Consider the following 17,211-nt stretch of genomic DNA (forward strand, 5'->3'; position numbering starts at 1 on the left):
TCCATATAATATAGGAGCCAACATGGCGCGAAGCGATGGACGCGATACGAATAATATTTTTTTTTACCAACCACTACATCAGTAAATATTTGTGGTTTCCATTCGCTATGAATTCAAGCATGTAACATGTGTACTGCTTCTTCAATTCGGCCACAGTTAAATGGGAGGCTCTGAATCACTGAAAACTCCTCAACCAAATCAACGACGAATCACAGGCATTACAACAAACAGTTGTCACAAGTCAAGTAGCCAATGAGCAGGTGACATTTTTCGAGTCCGTAGAGGATTGTTGAGACTATCCTACAGGTCAATGGCAATGCGCCCTTACGCGCATGGTTAATACCCCGCATGAGTAGAGTGTAAAGGCGTAAGCCTGGGACACATCTAGGTCCTCATCTAACCGTGCACACTTAGATTTAACTCAGGATAGGGTGAAAAATATTTACTAATTTTGCAGTCCTAACAGTCACCAACGAATAGCCAGCAAAATACATAAATAAGCTCGCGAATATTGTTCGTAAATGAAGGCGATGCTGATACTTTGGAAACGTTACCAGCAGATATTAAATAATGTTTAACTATTATTTACGTTGCTTACTTCTTAAAACTGCATTCATGTAAACTGATTTTGTGTGAGACTATGTTGAGTGTTATCTGCTACACTTAGTTTTCTGAAAAAAGTATATTGTGGCTTAATAAACTTGTTAACATTGATGCCTGTCATAAAAAAGAATCAAACGTAATTATACGGATACATGCTGAGTATAGTTTATGAATGGTTCACACATTGCTGGAAAAAAAACATGTTTACAATTTTACACATCTTTTTGTTGTCGCATCGTGTCCATCGCGTTGTACATACGCAACTCTGAAAAATAAATATATGGTAAAAAAAGCTATAATAAAATAATCTCTTATTTTTTTTATTCTTTTTTCGAAGCGCTCTAATGGCTTTCGATAGTTTTGTTATTTTGTGTACTCTGCTTGGTGGAGGTTTCTTCTGCATTTTATTCCTGAATAAATCTTACGCTTGCAACAAAAAACATCTAGCTAAATCACTGTGCTAAATAATAACAGAGAATAACCATTCAATTATACGCCGAGCTAAACCAAACACGTTCTCTTATCTACTGAAAATGAGTACGTTGACCTTCATATCAGTTTCCCGCGAAATCCCGTCTCCTCTTCGTAAACAGCAGACAGCTGTGGCAGAGTGGGAACGAGCTGCAAAAAGTTTGGAAAACTGTCGCAAGGTGTCACTACTGTCCAGCGCGCTCCATAATTCCTCGTATCCGAGCTTGCACGCGGCTCAAATTTCTACAGCTACGTTTTTACTTTAGGTCCGACTGCAATAAGCTAAAGACTAAAATAAAGTCAATCATTCAGCCGACATATATGTAGGCGTTTGAATTACAAATGAAAACGCGAATGTTATTAAATTCGCAAATGAATATCACGCAATTTCGTAGCAGCTCAGTTATTAAAATTCAAATTGTAATTACGTTAAATTAATAATGATTACAGATAAAATAATGGTCACAGTCATATCTCCCGTGTCTGAAAATTTATCTACGAAAGTTTTACCACTGAAATCTCTATAGTTTTTTAATAAAGCTTGAATTTAAAAAATTCCCGAAAATCAGCAATAACTTAATTAAAATAAAAAAATTCAAAATTAAATTTTACACCAGAATGGTTAAAATCTTCTCTAGCAGCTGAATCATTAACAAATATATTGTTTTTTTTAATACGATGCTGGTGCACCAATCCCCTTAAAACTTGATGTTTTGACTTAATATTCAACATTTTTACAGTGATTAAGTATTGATGACTCAAGTACTAACAATATCAAGGAAGGGCCCAATATAAACTATAAAAGTACAGTATGGATTGCCATTAAGGTTTACATCAAATTAACATCCTAATGCTTGCCTGTATTGTCAGTCATGTATATGCTCATTTACTGTCAGCACAAACCTGATCTCAGTAATGTCAGCTTTATCCAATTCACTAAGTGCCTGTTTTGCTTGGTGTAGCATCGGTAGAGCTTCTTCGAGTGCTTTCTCTGCCTCTGCTTTCTCCACAGTTATCACTTTTCTCTGCTCTTCTATCTGGATGCTCGAAACAGTTGCAATCTGCTTCTTTTCAGTGGCAGATTTCTTTCCTGAAAAACAGAAACATTTATAAATAAAATTCTTTAGCTATTATTTCAGAAGAAATTCTTTAAAATTAGATGCATTGATTATTACTTTTCTTCTGAATCAAGGTTGCTACACATTTTTGAATACGAAATTTCCTGAATTTTCCCGGTTTTTCAGTCTGTGTGTATGAAATTTTCCACTTCCATAATTTTGACCCATAAGTCTAGTAGCTCCAATTACACTGTCCTTGTTTTGATACATAAATGTGATACATGCAAAGTTTTACATATTTATGGATGATCTTAGTAACATGTACAGGATTTTTGAAAATAAAAATAACAAAATCTTAAATTTTTTACAATGAAATTGGTCAAAATATACATCCACAAAATCTTGGCTCTATCAATTTCTATAAAACAATTACTAAAGGCCATTCTTTTCAATCAGCCCATGACTTATCTACATGGGTATTTTAACTCTGCACTTAACATCCTTGATCCCTGCAGGCGATTACTTAACTCCATTAATTTTGCACTTACCTTCCTCAATATCTTGAAGTAACTTCTCGCAAGCTCGAGTTTTCTCAGCGAGAACTACCTCTTGTACAGCCAGCTTTTCATTCAACACCTTTAACTCTTCCGAGGCCTCTGCAATTTTTGTTAGGCCTCCAGCCAATCTTTCACACTATTAAACATTAACAGAAAAAAAAATTAATAGTTATAATTTATCTTTTTACAATTAACAAAGGACCTACTTATAGATGCAAATACGTATACTCACATTAGCAAATACACAGAAGAAACTCTTTCAGTTGTACTTAATTGCACTATTTTTATTCAACACAAGATTGCTACAAACAATATACTGGTCATATTTATATTTAATGTCAACATCATAAAGAAAATAGAAATTCTAAGCTACAAATAAAACATATTATGTCTTCAGTATATTTAACACTGTATTAAGGTGAGAATTATTTTTTATTGCTGTAAAATGAAATAACATTTAGACAAAAAATATAAGATGTAATACAAAAAAGTTAAAAGCAATGAACCGTTTACTTTTTTTCTTTTTCACAAACACAAATAATTTAACTTCTTAAAAACATATATGTATATTCTTATCTTTTTTTGTATTTTTATGACATAACAAAGTGCAAGATTAAATTTCTAATGTCACAAAACACAAACATAGGAAAATAATTTTTTTTCCCCTTCAAATAAACTGTACACTTCAAGACAAAGCCTTTTGAGACACAAGAATATTGCAGTTACCTGTGTGACTATGAAATTATCTTTTTCCTTAAGTAACTTGAGATAGGAAGCGATGAAATCCAAAAAATGTCTGGGTGTGACATAGTTATGCCTCCTTAACCTCAGGAAGAATTCCAAAGAGTAATCTCGAATAGTTCCGTGGACGTACACAACGTGTTTCACAATACCAATCCTGTGATCCTCTGGAATGTCAGGGTTCTAAAAAAAAATCAACTCTTTACTATGAATACTTCACAAAGCTGATAAAAAAAATAAAACCAACTACGTATTTACATGGATAGAAAATATATCCCCCTAAAATAAAATAAAAATTTTAAAAAAATTTAAAAATAACAAGGACAAATGTAAAACTGAGATTTGATTAGTAGTTTATCTTATGGCATTCCTGATAGAAAAATAGTGATTAATTACATTTCTGGCCATTACTCATCTTAAATATGTTAAAATAAGCTAACCTTTGGAGCTGTTTGCTTGTCTGATCAGAGAAGCAAAACTATATAGGTATGTATAATGGTTGCATTAGCAGTTTTTTATATGTTAAAAAGTAAAAAAATAAGATGTGAATAAAAGTAAAGACCTGAAAACTTTGCATTAAAAGTGTTCAAAACTGAAAACAAAAATGGCAAAGGCGAGTAAAACTCTGTATTGTTAACGTAATATGGCTCCAGCCAGCAACAAGGATAGCCGAGTAAAGGCCAGCCATCACCCGACATCTCTTCAACTAATCAATAACCTAACGACTAGGTCTGTGCGAATACTAGTTTTTTGATGCAAAGCGAATTTCAAATCAAATGTTTTAAATATTCATCACATAGAATCAAATTGCAAATATTTTTCTGTCATTTTTTTTATTAAACTTTTTTGATAAAATACAGAATTGACGGGGGAAAAATGTGTTTAACATTTGTAATGTTTGAACTGATTAAGTGATAAATAATTGGGCAATCCACATAAAATTATTCAATAGTAATTATAAAATAACTATCCATAATATTAATATTGCACTCTCATAAAAGCAAATGGAGTGTCACTTTAAAATTTTTACAAGTTAACAACTTTATTCAATAAAAACAAATACAGCACAAAAAAACTTAATATTTTCATGAGCCTATATTACGCTTCAAATGTTATAAAGATTTGCAACAAATGTGATCAGACACAAAGCTTGAATCACAACCGAAGCTTCAAATAAAATGAACAGCAAATTTCCTGGCATAGTCAAATCAAATATTAAAAAAGAGCTTTGACTGATTTGCTTAGTGGAAGCTTCGCATAGGCCTACTAACGAAATAGAGCAACATTCAGGCACACTGGACTCGTGTTCCAGAGAACTGAGGTTCAAATCATAATATGGCCATCCTATTTAGGTTTTATGAGAATTTTCTCAACATAAAGAAATAAAGATACACCATAGGCAGCGAGCAACGAAAAGTTTTGTGAGCACATTGGCAACAGGGATTGTAACCTTGAACCTTTCAATTTTATTCTCTCGCTGTCATTTGCTATTTCTATGCTGGTGTGGTTCGAGTAGTACGTGTTTATAATGGCTGCGTCAATTCACAATCCTGCCAAATTTTAGGTGTGTTCCGTCATACATTTTATTCATGCAAAAGATGAGCAAAGAAAATGTTTGTGTCTCAGGGAACAATATGAATAGACAAAATGTAACAAAATTGTATCATGCTTTCTATGAAGGTAAGACTGATGTTCATGCAGAACACAGAACAGGTAAGCTAACTGTAATCACTATGTCCTTCTTCAAAGAATGGAGGAAGAAATTTGAGCAAATAGGCATTTCAAATAGAATTAAATTGCAATTTATGAAGCTGTGACTGTTACTTCAGGGTGCAAAAAATGTTAATGGAAAAACATAAAAAGAAAAGAATCGGCAAAACACAATACTTTCTCACAAGCTATGAGGAAGCAGGAGTTAAGTTTCTTAATCGTACTGTTACTGGTGAAGAGATGCGGATTTATCACCACACATGAATCCAAGAAACAGTTAATGCAACGGCACCATACTAATTCCCCATAAACCATGAAAGTCAAAACTTAAATTGCAGCAAAAAAAAAAATTCACGGTTTCTGTTTTCTAGGACAGACAAGACATTCTTCCGATTGACTTTATGCCTCTCGGCCCCACAATTAATTAATGCTGATGCACACTGAGGGACTTTGAGTCACCTTAGACGAACAATTGAAAAAGAAAAAAAAACGTAGGGGCATGCTGTCAAGCTGAGTTTGCTTGCTTCTTGACAATGCTCGTCCTCACACAGGTTTCAAACCAAAGCTTTCAAGTGGGAAGTTAATGACCATCTGCCATACAATCCAGACCTCGCACCCAGCGACTTCCACTTATTCCTTTGCCTGAAGAAACAGCTGCCCAGAAAAAAGCTTCAACGACAATGAGGTTTCGACAACTTGCAGTAAACTTCTATGACTGTGTGATACAAAAGTTTGTACCCAGACTAAACAGATGCTTAGACAATGGCGGCAGCTATGTCGAAAAATAAGGCATTTACCATTAAGTAATCTTTAATTTACGTTTTATAAATAAAATATTTTTAATGAGTATGTGGCATTGGATCTTTACATTTTGCATTACCCTCGTAAATGATTTACTGGTATCACTCCAATAAAATACAAGGGGAAGGGGGGACAAAAAATATAAAAAAGAAAAGTAAAGAAAGAAAGCAGCTCCCACACAAAAAGCAGTCTGAGAAGTGATGTAGAAGCATACGAACATCCCACAGGAACTCTTTGGCAACAGCCACCAGTGCCTCCTCCGGCCACGGGAAGAACCAGTTGACACAGGTGTTGTTGACGAGTCCCGGGAAGTTGCGGCACCTCTCCCGGAGGGCATCCCCCATCGGGGACATGGCAAGCACGACGTGCAGGTTGTCCGTGCATGTGTCAATAAAGAACTGCCACACCGCGTCCCTGCAAGTCGCACATCGCTGCTCTCTTATCACTGCCACAAGCTTGCTCACACAATACAGTTCCTGTTTCGCGAGGATACAGAATATCATCAGTTCAGTAAGAAAATAAATCAAATTAAAATTTTTACAACAACCTTAGTTTTGGTTAGCTAAAACTGTGAAAGTCCCATTCTCCTCTTACCATTTATTTCAGTCACTAGAGAGTTTTATTACAAATAAAAAAATGTTAATATTTTATTAATTAATATCAAATTTTTGGATGAATCTTGTCTATCTTACAAGAAAGGCCATACATAGCCAGCTAAGTAAAGGAGAGCGGCCCCCACGCGCATTCGTTTCAAGTTTTGGCCAAACGTTACGTCTGCTGGGTTACAAACTCACCCCAAATTTCAACCATGTAGCTGCACTAGGAACAAAGATAAAAATACCACTAGTATTTTTGCAAAGATTTTTTTTCTCAGGATCTACTGGACCAATTTTTATGAAAAAAAATGTATGTTGTAAATATATTCAAGCCACTCCACAGAAAAAATCAAGAACATAATCCCAAAAATTTAACTACCAGAAAAAAATTCATTTTTTTTTCATGATTTTTTTTTTCACTCACTCGCTCACAAGATACAATTACCATTTTTTTTTCTTCTATTAGACAATCGGACCTCTTTCTACAACATATAATTTTTTCCAACTCAATCGAACAGGTGGAGCATAGTTAAAAAAATTACAATACACTTTTGTTCTGGACTGTGGCTTTTGTGATGTGAAATCTCACTTTGAATTGAAAGATTTTCGAGTACTGATGCCAGCACTTAAAGGAAGACGTTCTCAGTTATCAGTTCAAGAATCGAATAAGTTGCGTTTCGTGAAAAAAATTTGTTGGCCAGTTGAATCTGTTAATGGTATAATCAAACAGAAATATCAACTCCTTAATAAAAAATTAGATAATAAAATGCTTCCAAAAGTGGGTAGTTACTTTAGGATCACATCATTTCTGCACAATAAGTTTAGAAAGCATTTAACATCCGATGCAGAATGTGCAGATGAAGTCTTCGAGAGAATGAAAATTCAGAACAGTGTCAAAAATATGTTAGCGATTGAGGTCGAAGAGAAAGGATGGCTTCATAAGAAAAGACATTTTCAAAGTATTTCATCGGAGGATCTACAAGATTTTCCAGAAATGACTGTGAGAGAGCTAAAAATTCTGTTCACCGGGTCATACCAGTTTTCACAAGCCATATCATATCTTGCAGAAATGATTGATGAAGCTGGGAACGTAAATATACAATTTGTCAAAGATAAATCAAACGTTTTGAAGCTTCAAGTTCAGTCTCGCCACGTATCCAGAAAGGTTTATCGCTGCTTCGTTGAATATATCCCTCACAGTATTGGTACAAAAGGAATCACAAGACATTATTGTGAATGAGCCAATGGGAGGACTGTCGATTGTTGTTCTCACGTAGCTGCAATCATATATTACCTGGCACATGGAAGATATTTGTCCAAGATTTTATGATCAGCTGCGATTCTGAGTAAATTGTTCGCAAAGAAGAATATAACTGCCATCATTCATGATGATAGCGACGATGATTAAGGGGGGCAGTGAAAATCGTCATTGGCTAGTAACGTAAAGGACAGCACCAAATATTGATCGAAGGTATAATTATATTGTAAGAAATTTTAAAAAAATTTACATAAAATGTGCAAAAAATATTTGAATTTTTTTTAAGTATACACCACCTCTTCGATCGACTTGGAAAAATTATATGTTGTAGAAAGAGGCCCGATTAATTAATAGAAAAAAAATTGGTAATTGTATCTCTTGAGCGAGTGACCAAAAAAAAATCATGAAAAATAAAATAATTTTTTCTGGTAGTTACATTTGTGGGATTAGGTTCTTGATTTTTTCTGTAGATTTCCTTGAATATATTTACAACATACATTTTTTTTTTTCCCATAAAAATCGGTCCAGTAGATCCTTAGAAAAAAAATCCTTCACTAAAAATACTAGTGGTATTTTTATCTTTGTTCCTAGTGCAGCTACATGGTTGAAATTTGAGGTGAGTTTGTAACCCATCAGATGCAATGTTTGGCCAAATTTTGAAACGAATGCGAATAGGAGCCGCTCACCCATACTTAGCCAGCTATGACCTTTGAATTTGATTTCTTTATACAGAACTTATCGCTTGGATCTGACAGTGAAAATGGTGCTCTCTAATTTTGCTCACGCCATTGTTAATTTACGGTACACTGAAAATAAGCAAATGAATTAATTAGCGCTTAACATCTATTCAATGTAGGTAGGGGTTATGAGAGACGATTAAATGATGATCCAGAAATTTTTCAAATTCATTTGGAGTCAGGCTGAAGTTCACAATCATATGTATTCTCTACAGATGAACACTGTTATTTTGTATCAACGTAATAGTACATATATTTATTATTTATACATATATTAAAACAAGTACCTATAATCTTTGTTGTGACACAATTACTTTAACATATCTTCAAACTTACCTCCCTGCATCCAAATTCGACTGATAGCATGTTTATTTACATATGCCGTCATGAACCTTTTGAGCTCATAATAATGGCTATGCATAGCAAAACTTGACTAACTCAACGGTTTGGGGGATTCTTTGGCATGCCATCTCCTGTATACTTTTAACTTTATGTGTGACAACGTGAATATAAATAACATGTCCACACATACCCCTGACAAATATTTTCATAAATAAACACTTCTTTTGAAATTTTCTGATAGAAATAAAGAAAATCCAATCTTCACCATCTCCATATCTGGCCGTCTGTGATTTCTTTATCTCTTTTTTAAATTTAACTTTTTATACAACCAAAGCAATAATTCTTACAGAACTTGCTTACACCATTTTAAATTGTGTATTACTAATGTTTCGTACTGAAACTGTTGTGAAAGTCAAAACCGTTAGCCGGACGTCCGATGACGCCGGTACCAGATGAACCACTGAGTCTCTCCCGGTGGCCATCAGGATCTCTTGAGCTAATGGCAGCAAAATGGCGCCATATTCGAATTTGAATCGTCCAACATTTGGATCAGTCAACACAAATCCAGGGCAAGCAATATTTACACATCCAACATACCGCCCACCAAAATGCATATTTTAACATTTATTGGGCGGGCAATGGGCACAGCTTCACCACAGGCCGCAGAAAGGTGCCTTGTTGGGTCTTCACCTCAGCCACTCTCACTACACCATCTGAGCCAGGAAAAGTCTTCACAATACGGCCTAGCTTCCAGGACAGTGGTGGTAGATTCGGATCTTTTATGAGAACCAAGGTGCCAACACTGATGATGTCTTGGTCAGTTAGGCTCTTGGGTCGTTGCTGCAGCTGTTGTAGATAATCCTGGTGCCAGCGCTTCCAGAATGACTGATGCGCCTGCTGGATGAGTTGCCATCGAGACAAACGATTTAGCTTGAGGTGGGACAATTCTGGTTCGGGCACTAGTGCAGGAGGCCCCAAGACTAGAAAATGACTGGGTGTCAGAGCAGCCATGTCGTTTGGATTATTTGAGAGAGCACACAGAGGCCGTGAGTTGAGAATGGCCTCCACTTGTGTCATGAGAGTGTATAATTCCTCATAAGTGAGTACCTGAGCACCTACACTCTTTATGAGGAGAGACTTCACAGACTTTACACCGGCCTCCCACAGGCCTCCGAAATGTGGTGCCGATGGGGGATTGAAATGTCAGGTAACTTGGTGTTCAACCAGCGACTGAGCAAAGGAGTCATGTGTATCCTTGCTTGACATGAAGGCTCTCAGTCCAGTCAACAAGCGACTGGCACCGACAAAGTTAGTCCCGCAATCGCTGTGAAGGTCAGAGCATCGCCCCCGACGAGACAAGAAACGGCGAAAGGCAGCTATGAAAGCATCTGTCGTCAGATCAGAGGCCAGCTCCAAGTGGATTGTCTTGGTGGCAAAGCATACAAACAGGCACAAGTAGGCATCCTGAATGCGGGCCTTCCGCAGTCGGGACATAGTGATTTTAAAGGGTCCAGCATAGTCGACTCCTGTCTTGAGAAATGGCTTGGCCTGTGTGACACGATCGACTGGTAGATTACCCATGGGTGGGTTTCGAGGCACAGGGCGAACTCGAAAGCATAAAGTACACTTCTTCAGCCGTTGACGAATGAGGCCCCGAGCACCTACAATCCAGAAGTCACGTTGCACAGCAGACTGTAGTATGGTGGGACCACAGTGCATCAGATGGATGTGAAGTTGGTCAATTACAAGGTCTGTCAATCTGTGGTGTTTGGGCAGTAGAATTGGATGTCGTTGGTTGTAAGCCAAGTCTGATAGCTCCAAACGTCCGCCCACCCTGAGGATGCCAGCAGGATCCAAGAAGGGAGACAGCTTGAAGAGTGGACCCCGATATGGTTGGTTAGCTTGCAGAGCTTTGATATCAGATGTGAATGCTGAAGCCTGGGCTAAACGAACCCATACCATCATGGCATCTTTAAGCTCATTAGAATCTGGTGGACTATGGGGGGGAAGTTTCTTGAAGCGCAAACGTTGCACAAAGCGGAGACAATAGGCAGTAATGCGTTTGACCTTGCTTAAAGATGAGAACCTTTCCAGCAGCGTAGTTTCTGCCAGAGGGTTGACACTATGCAAGGTAAAGATCCGTTGTTCCATCACTGTTTCGTCCATGCTGTCCATCAAGCCGGTGAGTTGTGGCCATTCCTCTGGTGGCTTATACAGCCATGATGGACCGGTCCACCACAGCGAGTGGTCAGCTATCTCACTTGGAAATAGGCCCCTAGAGGCACAATCAGCCTGGTTGCTGTCTGACAACACATGATTCCAGTGCTTTGCTGGGACAAGGTCATGGATTTGGCCGACACGATTTGCAACTAAAGTTTTCCATTTATGGGGTGATCCACGGATCCAGTGAAGGACAACTGTAGTCTGTCCAGGCAAATATTTGGTCTAGGTTCACATGAGGTCCATAATTTTGCAAGATTCTATGCATTGTGCAAGCAAGCAGCAAAGCACCACAGAGTTCCAGGCGAGGCAATGACACTCTTTTAATTGGGTCTACCTTTGACCTTCCAACCAGAAGGTATACAGATACTGAGCCATCAGGTGAAGTGGCTCTGAGATAAACAACTGCCGCATAACCTTGCTCCGAACTATCAGAGAATCCATGGATCTCTAGTAAGAGTTCTCTTTGGGTCACTGGGACAAATCTTGAAATAGTGATGCTAGCCAGACTAGGAAGCTCTCGCTGGAACCGCTGCCACGTTGCAAGGATGTCGTCAGGAGGAGGGTCATCCCAATCTATGCATCGAATCCACAAGTGCTGAATGAGGCATTTTGCAAGCAGGACCACAGGTGACAGCCAACCTAGAGGGTCAAATATTCGCGCCAAGTCGGACAGTATGCTCCGCTTCGTAGCTGTCGAGGAAGTAGGTTGAACATTGTAAGCGAATGCATCCACTTCAGATTGCCACTGCAGACCCAATATTTTGACGGTGGGAAGTCCACAAGTGTTGTCCAAGGGGAGAGCCTTGCTGCCCTGCACCAAGTCTTCGGAAAGCCAAGAGAGCAGAGATAAATCATTACTGGCAAATTTTCGCAACTGAAAACCGCCAGCCTTGAGGAGGTCAATTAACTCTCTTTGCAATGAGATAGCCTCACGTGCATTGGGTGCTCCAGTTACAACATCATCAACATACGTGTCCTTTAGGAGGACTGATGATGCCCGAGGGAATCTATCTTTCTCATCTGCAGCCAGTTGATGGAGTGTGCGGATAGCAAGGTAGGGTGCAGATGACACGCCATAGGTCACAGTGTTGAGCCTGTACTCACAAACTGGATCATCAGACGGTCGCCACAGAATTCGTTGACAGTCGCGGAATTCCTCTTGAACTAGAATCTGACGGTACATCTGTCGTATGTCAGCAGTAAATGCAACTGCATGATCTCGAAATGAGAGAAGAACGTCAGCTATGTCTCTCTGCAGTTTGGGTCCTGTAAGTAATTGATCATTCAGAGAAGTTCCTTTGCTGTCCTTGGCCGATGCATCAAAGACCACACGTAACTTTGTTGTACTACTGTCTGGTTTCATAACTCCGTGATGAGGAATATAAAACGACGGTGTAGTCAACTGGGGTTCTTGAACCATTGACATATGACCCTGGTCAACGTAATCTGACATAAATTCTACATAGGATTCCTTAAAATGAGGGTTTTTGTTCATCTTGCGTTCAAGGTAGTGAAAACGCTTGAGTGCTTGAACACGTGATTCCTCAAAATGAGGTGAAGGCTCCTTGAAAGGTAAGGCCACACTATATCTACCATTCTCATCTCTTCTGCAAGTCTCGAGAAAGATCTGTTCACATCGAATGTCCTCAGAGGAAGGCTTTGGGGGTACAATAACCTCTTCCACCTCCCAAAACTGCCGAACTGTGTCGTCAAGTGTTGGTGTAATAGAATGAAGTGATACACAACTGAGCGATACTGCAGATGTGGGTACTCTCCCCATCACTACCCATTCAAAGACAGTGTGTCAATCGCTACAGGGACCTGGGTACTGAGACTTAGTGTGCGCCCGCTCAGCACATAGGGAAACAGATCTGCCCCAATTAGCACGTCAATAGGCCCAGGCTGTGCATAGTGAGGGTCAGCTAGTTGCAAATGGGAAAGATGATCCCATGTATGAGGGTTCAGTTGTGTTGTAGGCAGTGAGCCGGTGATCTTAGGTAAAATGAAGGCAGTGAGTGACAATCGTGGACCCTCCTGACCAACTGGTTTCACAAAACAGTCAATTACTCCCCTAGCGACATGCACTGGTACCTGGGAAACACCGTAGACTGGCAGAGCTGCCTTTCGACGTATTAAGCCTAGCTTCTTCACCAGTGCTTAATTTCTAAAGTTTTAGGTGTGGGAACTCTAAAGCAGGATGCTCAGACCGGGGGGTCTGGAATACCCCCCAGGAAGGAGGAGGGTCCGGGGGCCCTCCCCCGGGAAAAAGTTTTGAAAATTATAACTGTAAACCCGCATTTTTAGGCCATCCAGACATAATACTACAATTATTTTTATAAAAAATTGATATTTTAATGGTGATTACTTTTTAAAGTGCTTGATTATGATGTAAGAAAATAAAAACATGAATTTAAATTGAGTTCACCCTTTGCTCCATTAACATCTTGTTGACTACTTTCACTGACCATTTTGTTTGAAGCAATGAAGCTTACCAATATTACTTTTTTAATGAATGGAATGAACTCGCAAACAAAGCATAATATTGATCCAACGTAATTGTTTTTTAAACTTTTAGTTTTAAGTGCGTTCCCTTGCGTTCCGGCACTCTTGGGAGGTAAGGGAACGCCGTTCCCTTGCGTTCCCACTGAAATTAACCCCTGCTCTTCACACAACCTTCTGTCATGAAGCTGGATTGGCTGGCAGAGTCCAAGAGTGCTCGAACTGTGTGAGTCCTGCCAGAGCTGACTGGAATTTCTATGAGTGCAGTGGACAGCAAAATCGTAGATGGACTGTCTTGATTATGCAGTTCGGATGCAGCCAAATATTGTCCATGAGATGAAGCACACAACGCATTCACACCATCATGGTCTGGTGACTGTGGTCGCATGTCACTAAAATGAAGTAGTGTGTGATGTCGAGAGTCACAAGACCGACAATGAGAAGACGAAAGGCATGCGCTTGCATGATGAGAGGTTCGCAAGCAGTTCAAACAGAGGTTTCCTGACCTCACCATCTGATACCTTTCCTTTGGGGATGACTCAAGGAACTTGGGGCACTGGTAGATTTCGTGAGGTCCACTGCATATGACACACTTCACTGACTTGGAGACAGTGTTTCCTGCGAATGACTGATGTTGCACATATCTAGAAGCTGGCTTAGAATAAATAGACGACTTGCTCTTAAAGGTTTTCCCAGACGTCACTAACTGTGACTCAGCTGCACGGCGGTAACCCTCTAAAAATAACAAAAACTCGGTAAGCTTGGGTAACTCTGCTCCCTTGTCATTAATAAACAGCTCCCACTGGTTACGCAAAACCTTATCCAATTTAGCTTCAATGATATGCAGCAACAGCGGGTCCCATTTTTCAACATTGACATCCAGCACTCGCAATGCTGCAATGTGCTCTGCCAGAAGAGACATCATCTTATTCACTGATGCTGGGGCCTCTAATGACACAGATGGTATTTGCATAATTGCTTCAATGTGCAATGAAACAATCAAGCGCTTGTTACTGTACCTCTTAGACAGTAGTTCCCAAGCAATACTATAGTTTGAATCAGTCAAGGGTAATGCTTGAATTACTGCCAACGCATCACCAGACAAAGTTGACTTTAGGTAAGATAGTCTCTCTACATTGGCGAGACTTCGGTTGTCTACAACCAGAGCCTCAAACCGATTTGAGAAGCTGAGCCATTCTGTTGGATTACCCTGAAAGTGGGGTAAATCAATAGCTGGCAGACGGAGTGACGACCCAGCTGCACATTGATTACGTGTTTCTTTGTTCCGGTTCTTAGAATCCTGCACTAATGTGTCCCAGATTGCATTAACTTCATAATAAAGATCGTCGAAGTGATTTAGCCTACTTGTATGCCTTGTGTCATCAAAATCAACTTGCTCCTTGCATGCCAATTCATAAGCCAAATGGTCATCTTCAAACCCATTACGAAGCTGAGATAAGTCCCGACAGGTTGCAAAGAATAATGACTGCTTGGAAGTGTCTGTAGTAACCCTTTTGGCAAGATCCGCGGCACGCTGTAATCGGTTTTCGGCACGCTCCAGACGTCGCTCCAGAGCTGAAACACTGTCAGTCATGGTTGTGTTTATTCTACTGAAGTACACTCAGTCAAAAATAGGAGCACAAAATATAAAAGTTAAATGTAATCGATTTTTTCAGCTAAAAATCGATTCTGAACCGAGTGGTTTATAAAATCGATTTTTCAACTAAAATCGATTCTGAACCGAGTGGTGTTTGAATAATCGATTTCCCATGTCCTGTGAATCGATTTTGTATCGATATGTGTAGTAATGCCGAACAAAGACTTGGCAAAATCTATGTCAACGGTCTACTTAATAATTCAAAGTCATATTTCACCGCCAGTCTTAGAAAACACGCAATCTTATAGCAGACCGGTCATTATCAGTATCTGGTTACCGTGGAAAGATGATAAGAAATAATAGTGTGGCACGACACAAAGGGCTTCGTCAGCACCTGCACCGTCAGTGTGATAAAGGCAGCTCTTATCTTCCCTTACGCACTCAGTTGTTATCTTCCCTTCCACAGGAAGCTAATAGCACATTAAGATAACCCGTTCACGTTTTTATGGCGGCGCAACGACGGACAAAGGAGACTCGGTACAACGAACAACGCAAACAAACACTCCGAATCTCTCCACGTAACTAGAATTGAGCCCGATAGTTCAGTAATCGCGGTTAGCGGATTGATCCGGCCCGGAGGACCAAATGTTTCGTACTGAAACTGTTGTGAAAGTCAAAACCGTTAGCCGGACGTCCGATGACGCCGGTACCAGATGAACCACTGAGTCTCTCCCGGTGGCCACCAGGATCTCTTGAGCTAATGGCAGCAAAATGGCGCCATATTCGAATTTGAATCGTCCAACACTTGGATCAGTCAACACAAATCCAGGGCAAGCACTATTTACACATCCAACACTATACACTAAAACACCAGAAAAAAAATTATATCACAGTCTGGGTAATGGCAGACTGGAACATGACCTTTTCACCTCAATTTACTATTGTTGGGGAATTTCCAGGATTTCAAGAAAATTCCCTGACATTCCCTGACAAATTACAACTTGCCTGACATTTCCAGAAAATGGACATACTATTTAAAATTAAAACTCACTTTGTGACAGAGGTGCCGGCTTCGACTGCCGCAGAGCGGACGTCACCCACTATCTGGTCCTTCTCGTCTTCCGCGAACAGGGCAGGCACCATGCCGGCCGTGAGGATGTTGTTGATCAGCTCTAGGAAGCCGTCCTCAACGATCTGGGCGTCGGTGAACAGGAACGCTGTCGGCTTCCGCTCCACGCCCAGCTGGTAGTACAGCTTCTTCAGGTCGTCCTTGAAGCTGGACTCGTTGTAGCCTCGGCTCAGGCTGATCTCGAACATGGTGCAGCCTGGGTGGCAAAGGAAAAGATATGGGCTGTCCCTCTGTCTAATACAACTTATCATTATAATGAAATGATTTAGTACACAGAAATCAGCCTGGTCCATCCTCACACTTAAAATGCACTGACTTTATTACCAGTAGTTTAATATATTATTCAGAGAAAGTCTATAATTTGGCATAGTTGAGACCACAGCCATGCCAGATTAGCAATTTAACCAAATTATCAGTAGTCAATATAATTTTAACTATAATACCAAAGATAAATAAATATACAGTTCAATTCTATTTAAAACAAGCTGGAATAAGCTCTATAGAAATAAAAATACATTTGAGTGCTGGTCTACAAAAAAAAGGTTATTACAGAAATGTGCACATGAAATGTGTACAACACTAGAAAGACGGACAACTGTGCTGACGTTAAAACCTGACAGTAACCACAAATTCTGAGCAAACTAAAAGTGCTAGCAGTACAGTAATGCGTCCTGGCAGCCAAAATCAACAGTGGATAACCACCCAAACAACTCTGAACGTGAAAAGCTTGATTGGTAAAAAGTGCTGAACCATAGAATGCTGGATTAAAGACATTTCACTGTAGCATAAATCATTTCCCATGAAAAACTTTAACAATTAAATCAATTATCATATTTAAATAATGACCTGTCTAAATGACTCAAATATACTGTGCTATCAAGCTTTACTA

General features: G+C 39.3%; 1 protein-coding gene across 1 annotated transcript in view; it reads right to left on the reverse strand.

Annotated features, from left to right (window-relative positions):
- LOC134534735 (dynein axonemal heavy chain 10) overlaps positions 1–17,211 on the reverse strand; it is a 426,663-nt gene that overhangs the window by 61,445 nt on the left and 348,007 nt on the right. The window contains exons 52-56 of the mRNA XM_063373236.1: positions 16,245–16,518; positions 6,160–6,355; positions 3,416–3,613; positions 2,681–2,825; positions 1,978–2,164 (exon numbers count right to left, since the gene is read on the reverse strand). Of these exons, the coding sequence (XP_063229306.1) occupies positions 1,978–2,164; positions 2,681–2,825; positions 3,416–3,613; positions 6,160–6,355; positions 16,245–16,518 (1,000 nt within the window). The remainder of the gene's footprint in view (positions 1–1,977; positions 2,165–2,680; positions 2,826–3,415; positions 3,614–6,159; positions 6,356–16,244; positions 16,519–17,211) is intronic.

Source organism: Bacillus rossius, chromosome 8 (assembly GCF_032445375.1).
Source record: "Bacillus rossius redtenbacheri isolate Brsri chromosome 8, Brsri_v3, whole genome shotgun sequence".
NCBI lineage: Eukaryota > Metazoa > Arthropoda > Insecta > Phasmatodea > Bacillidae > Bacillus > Bacillus rossius.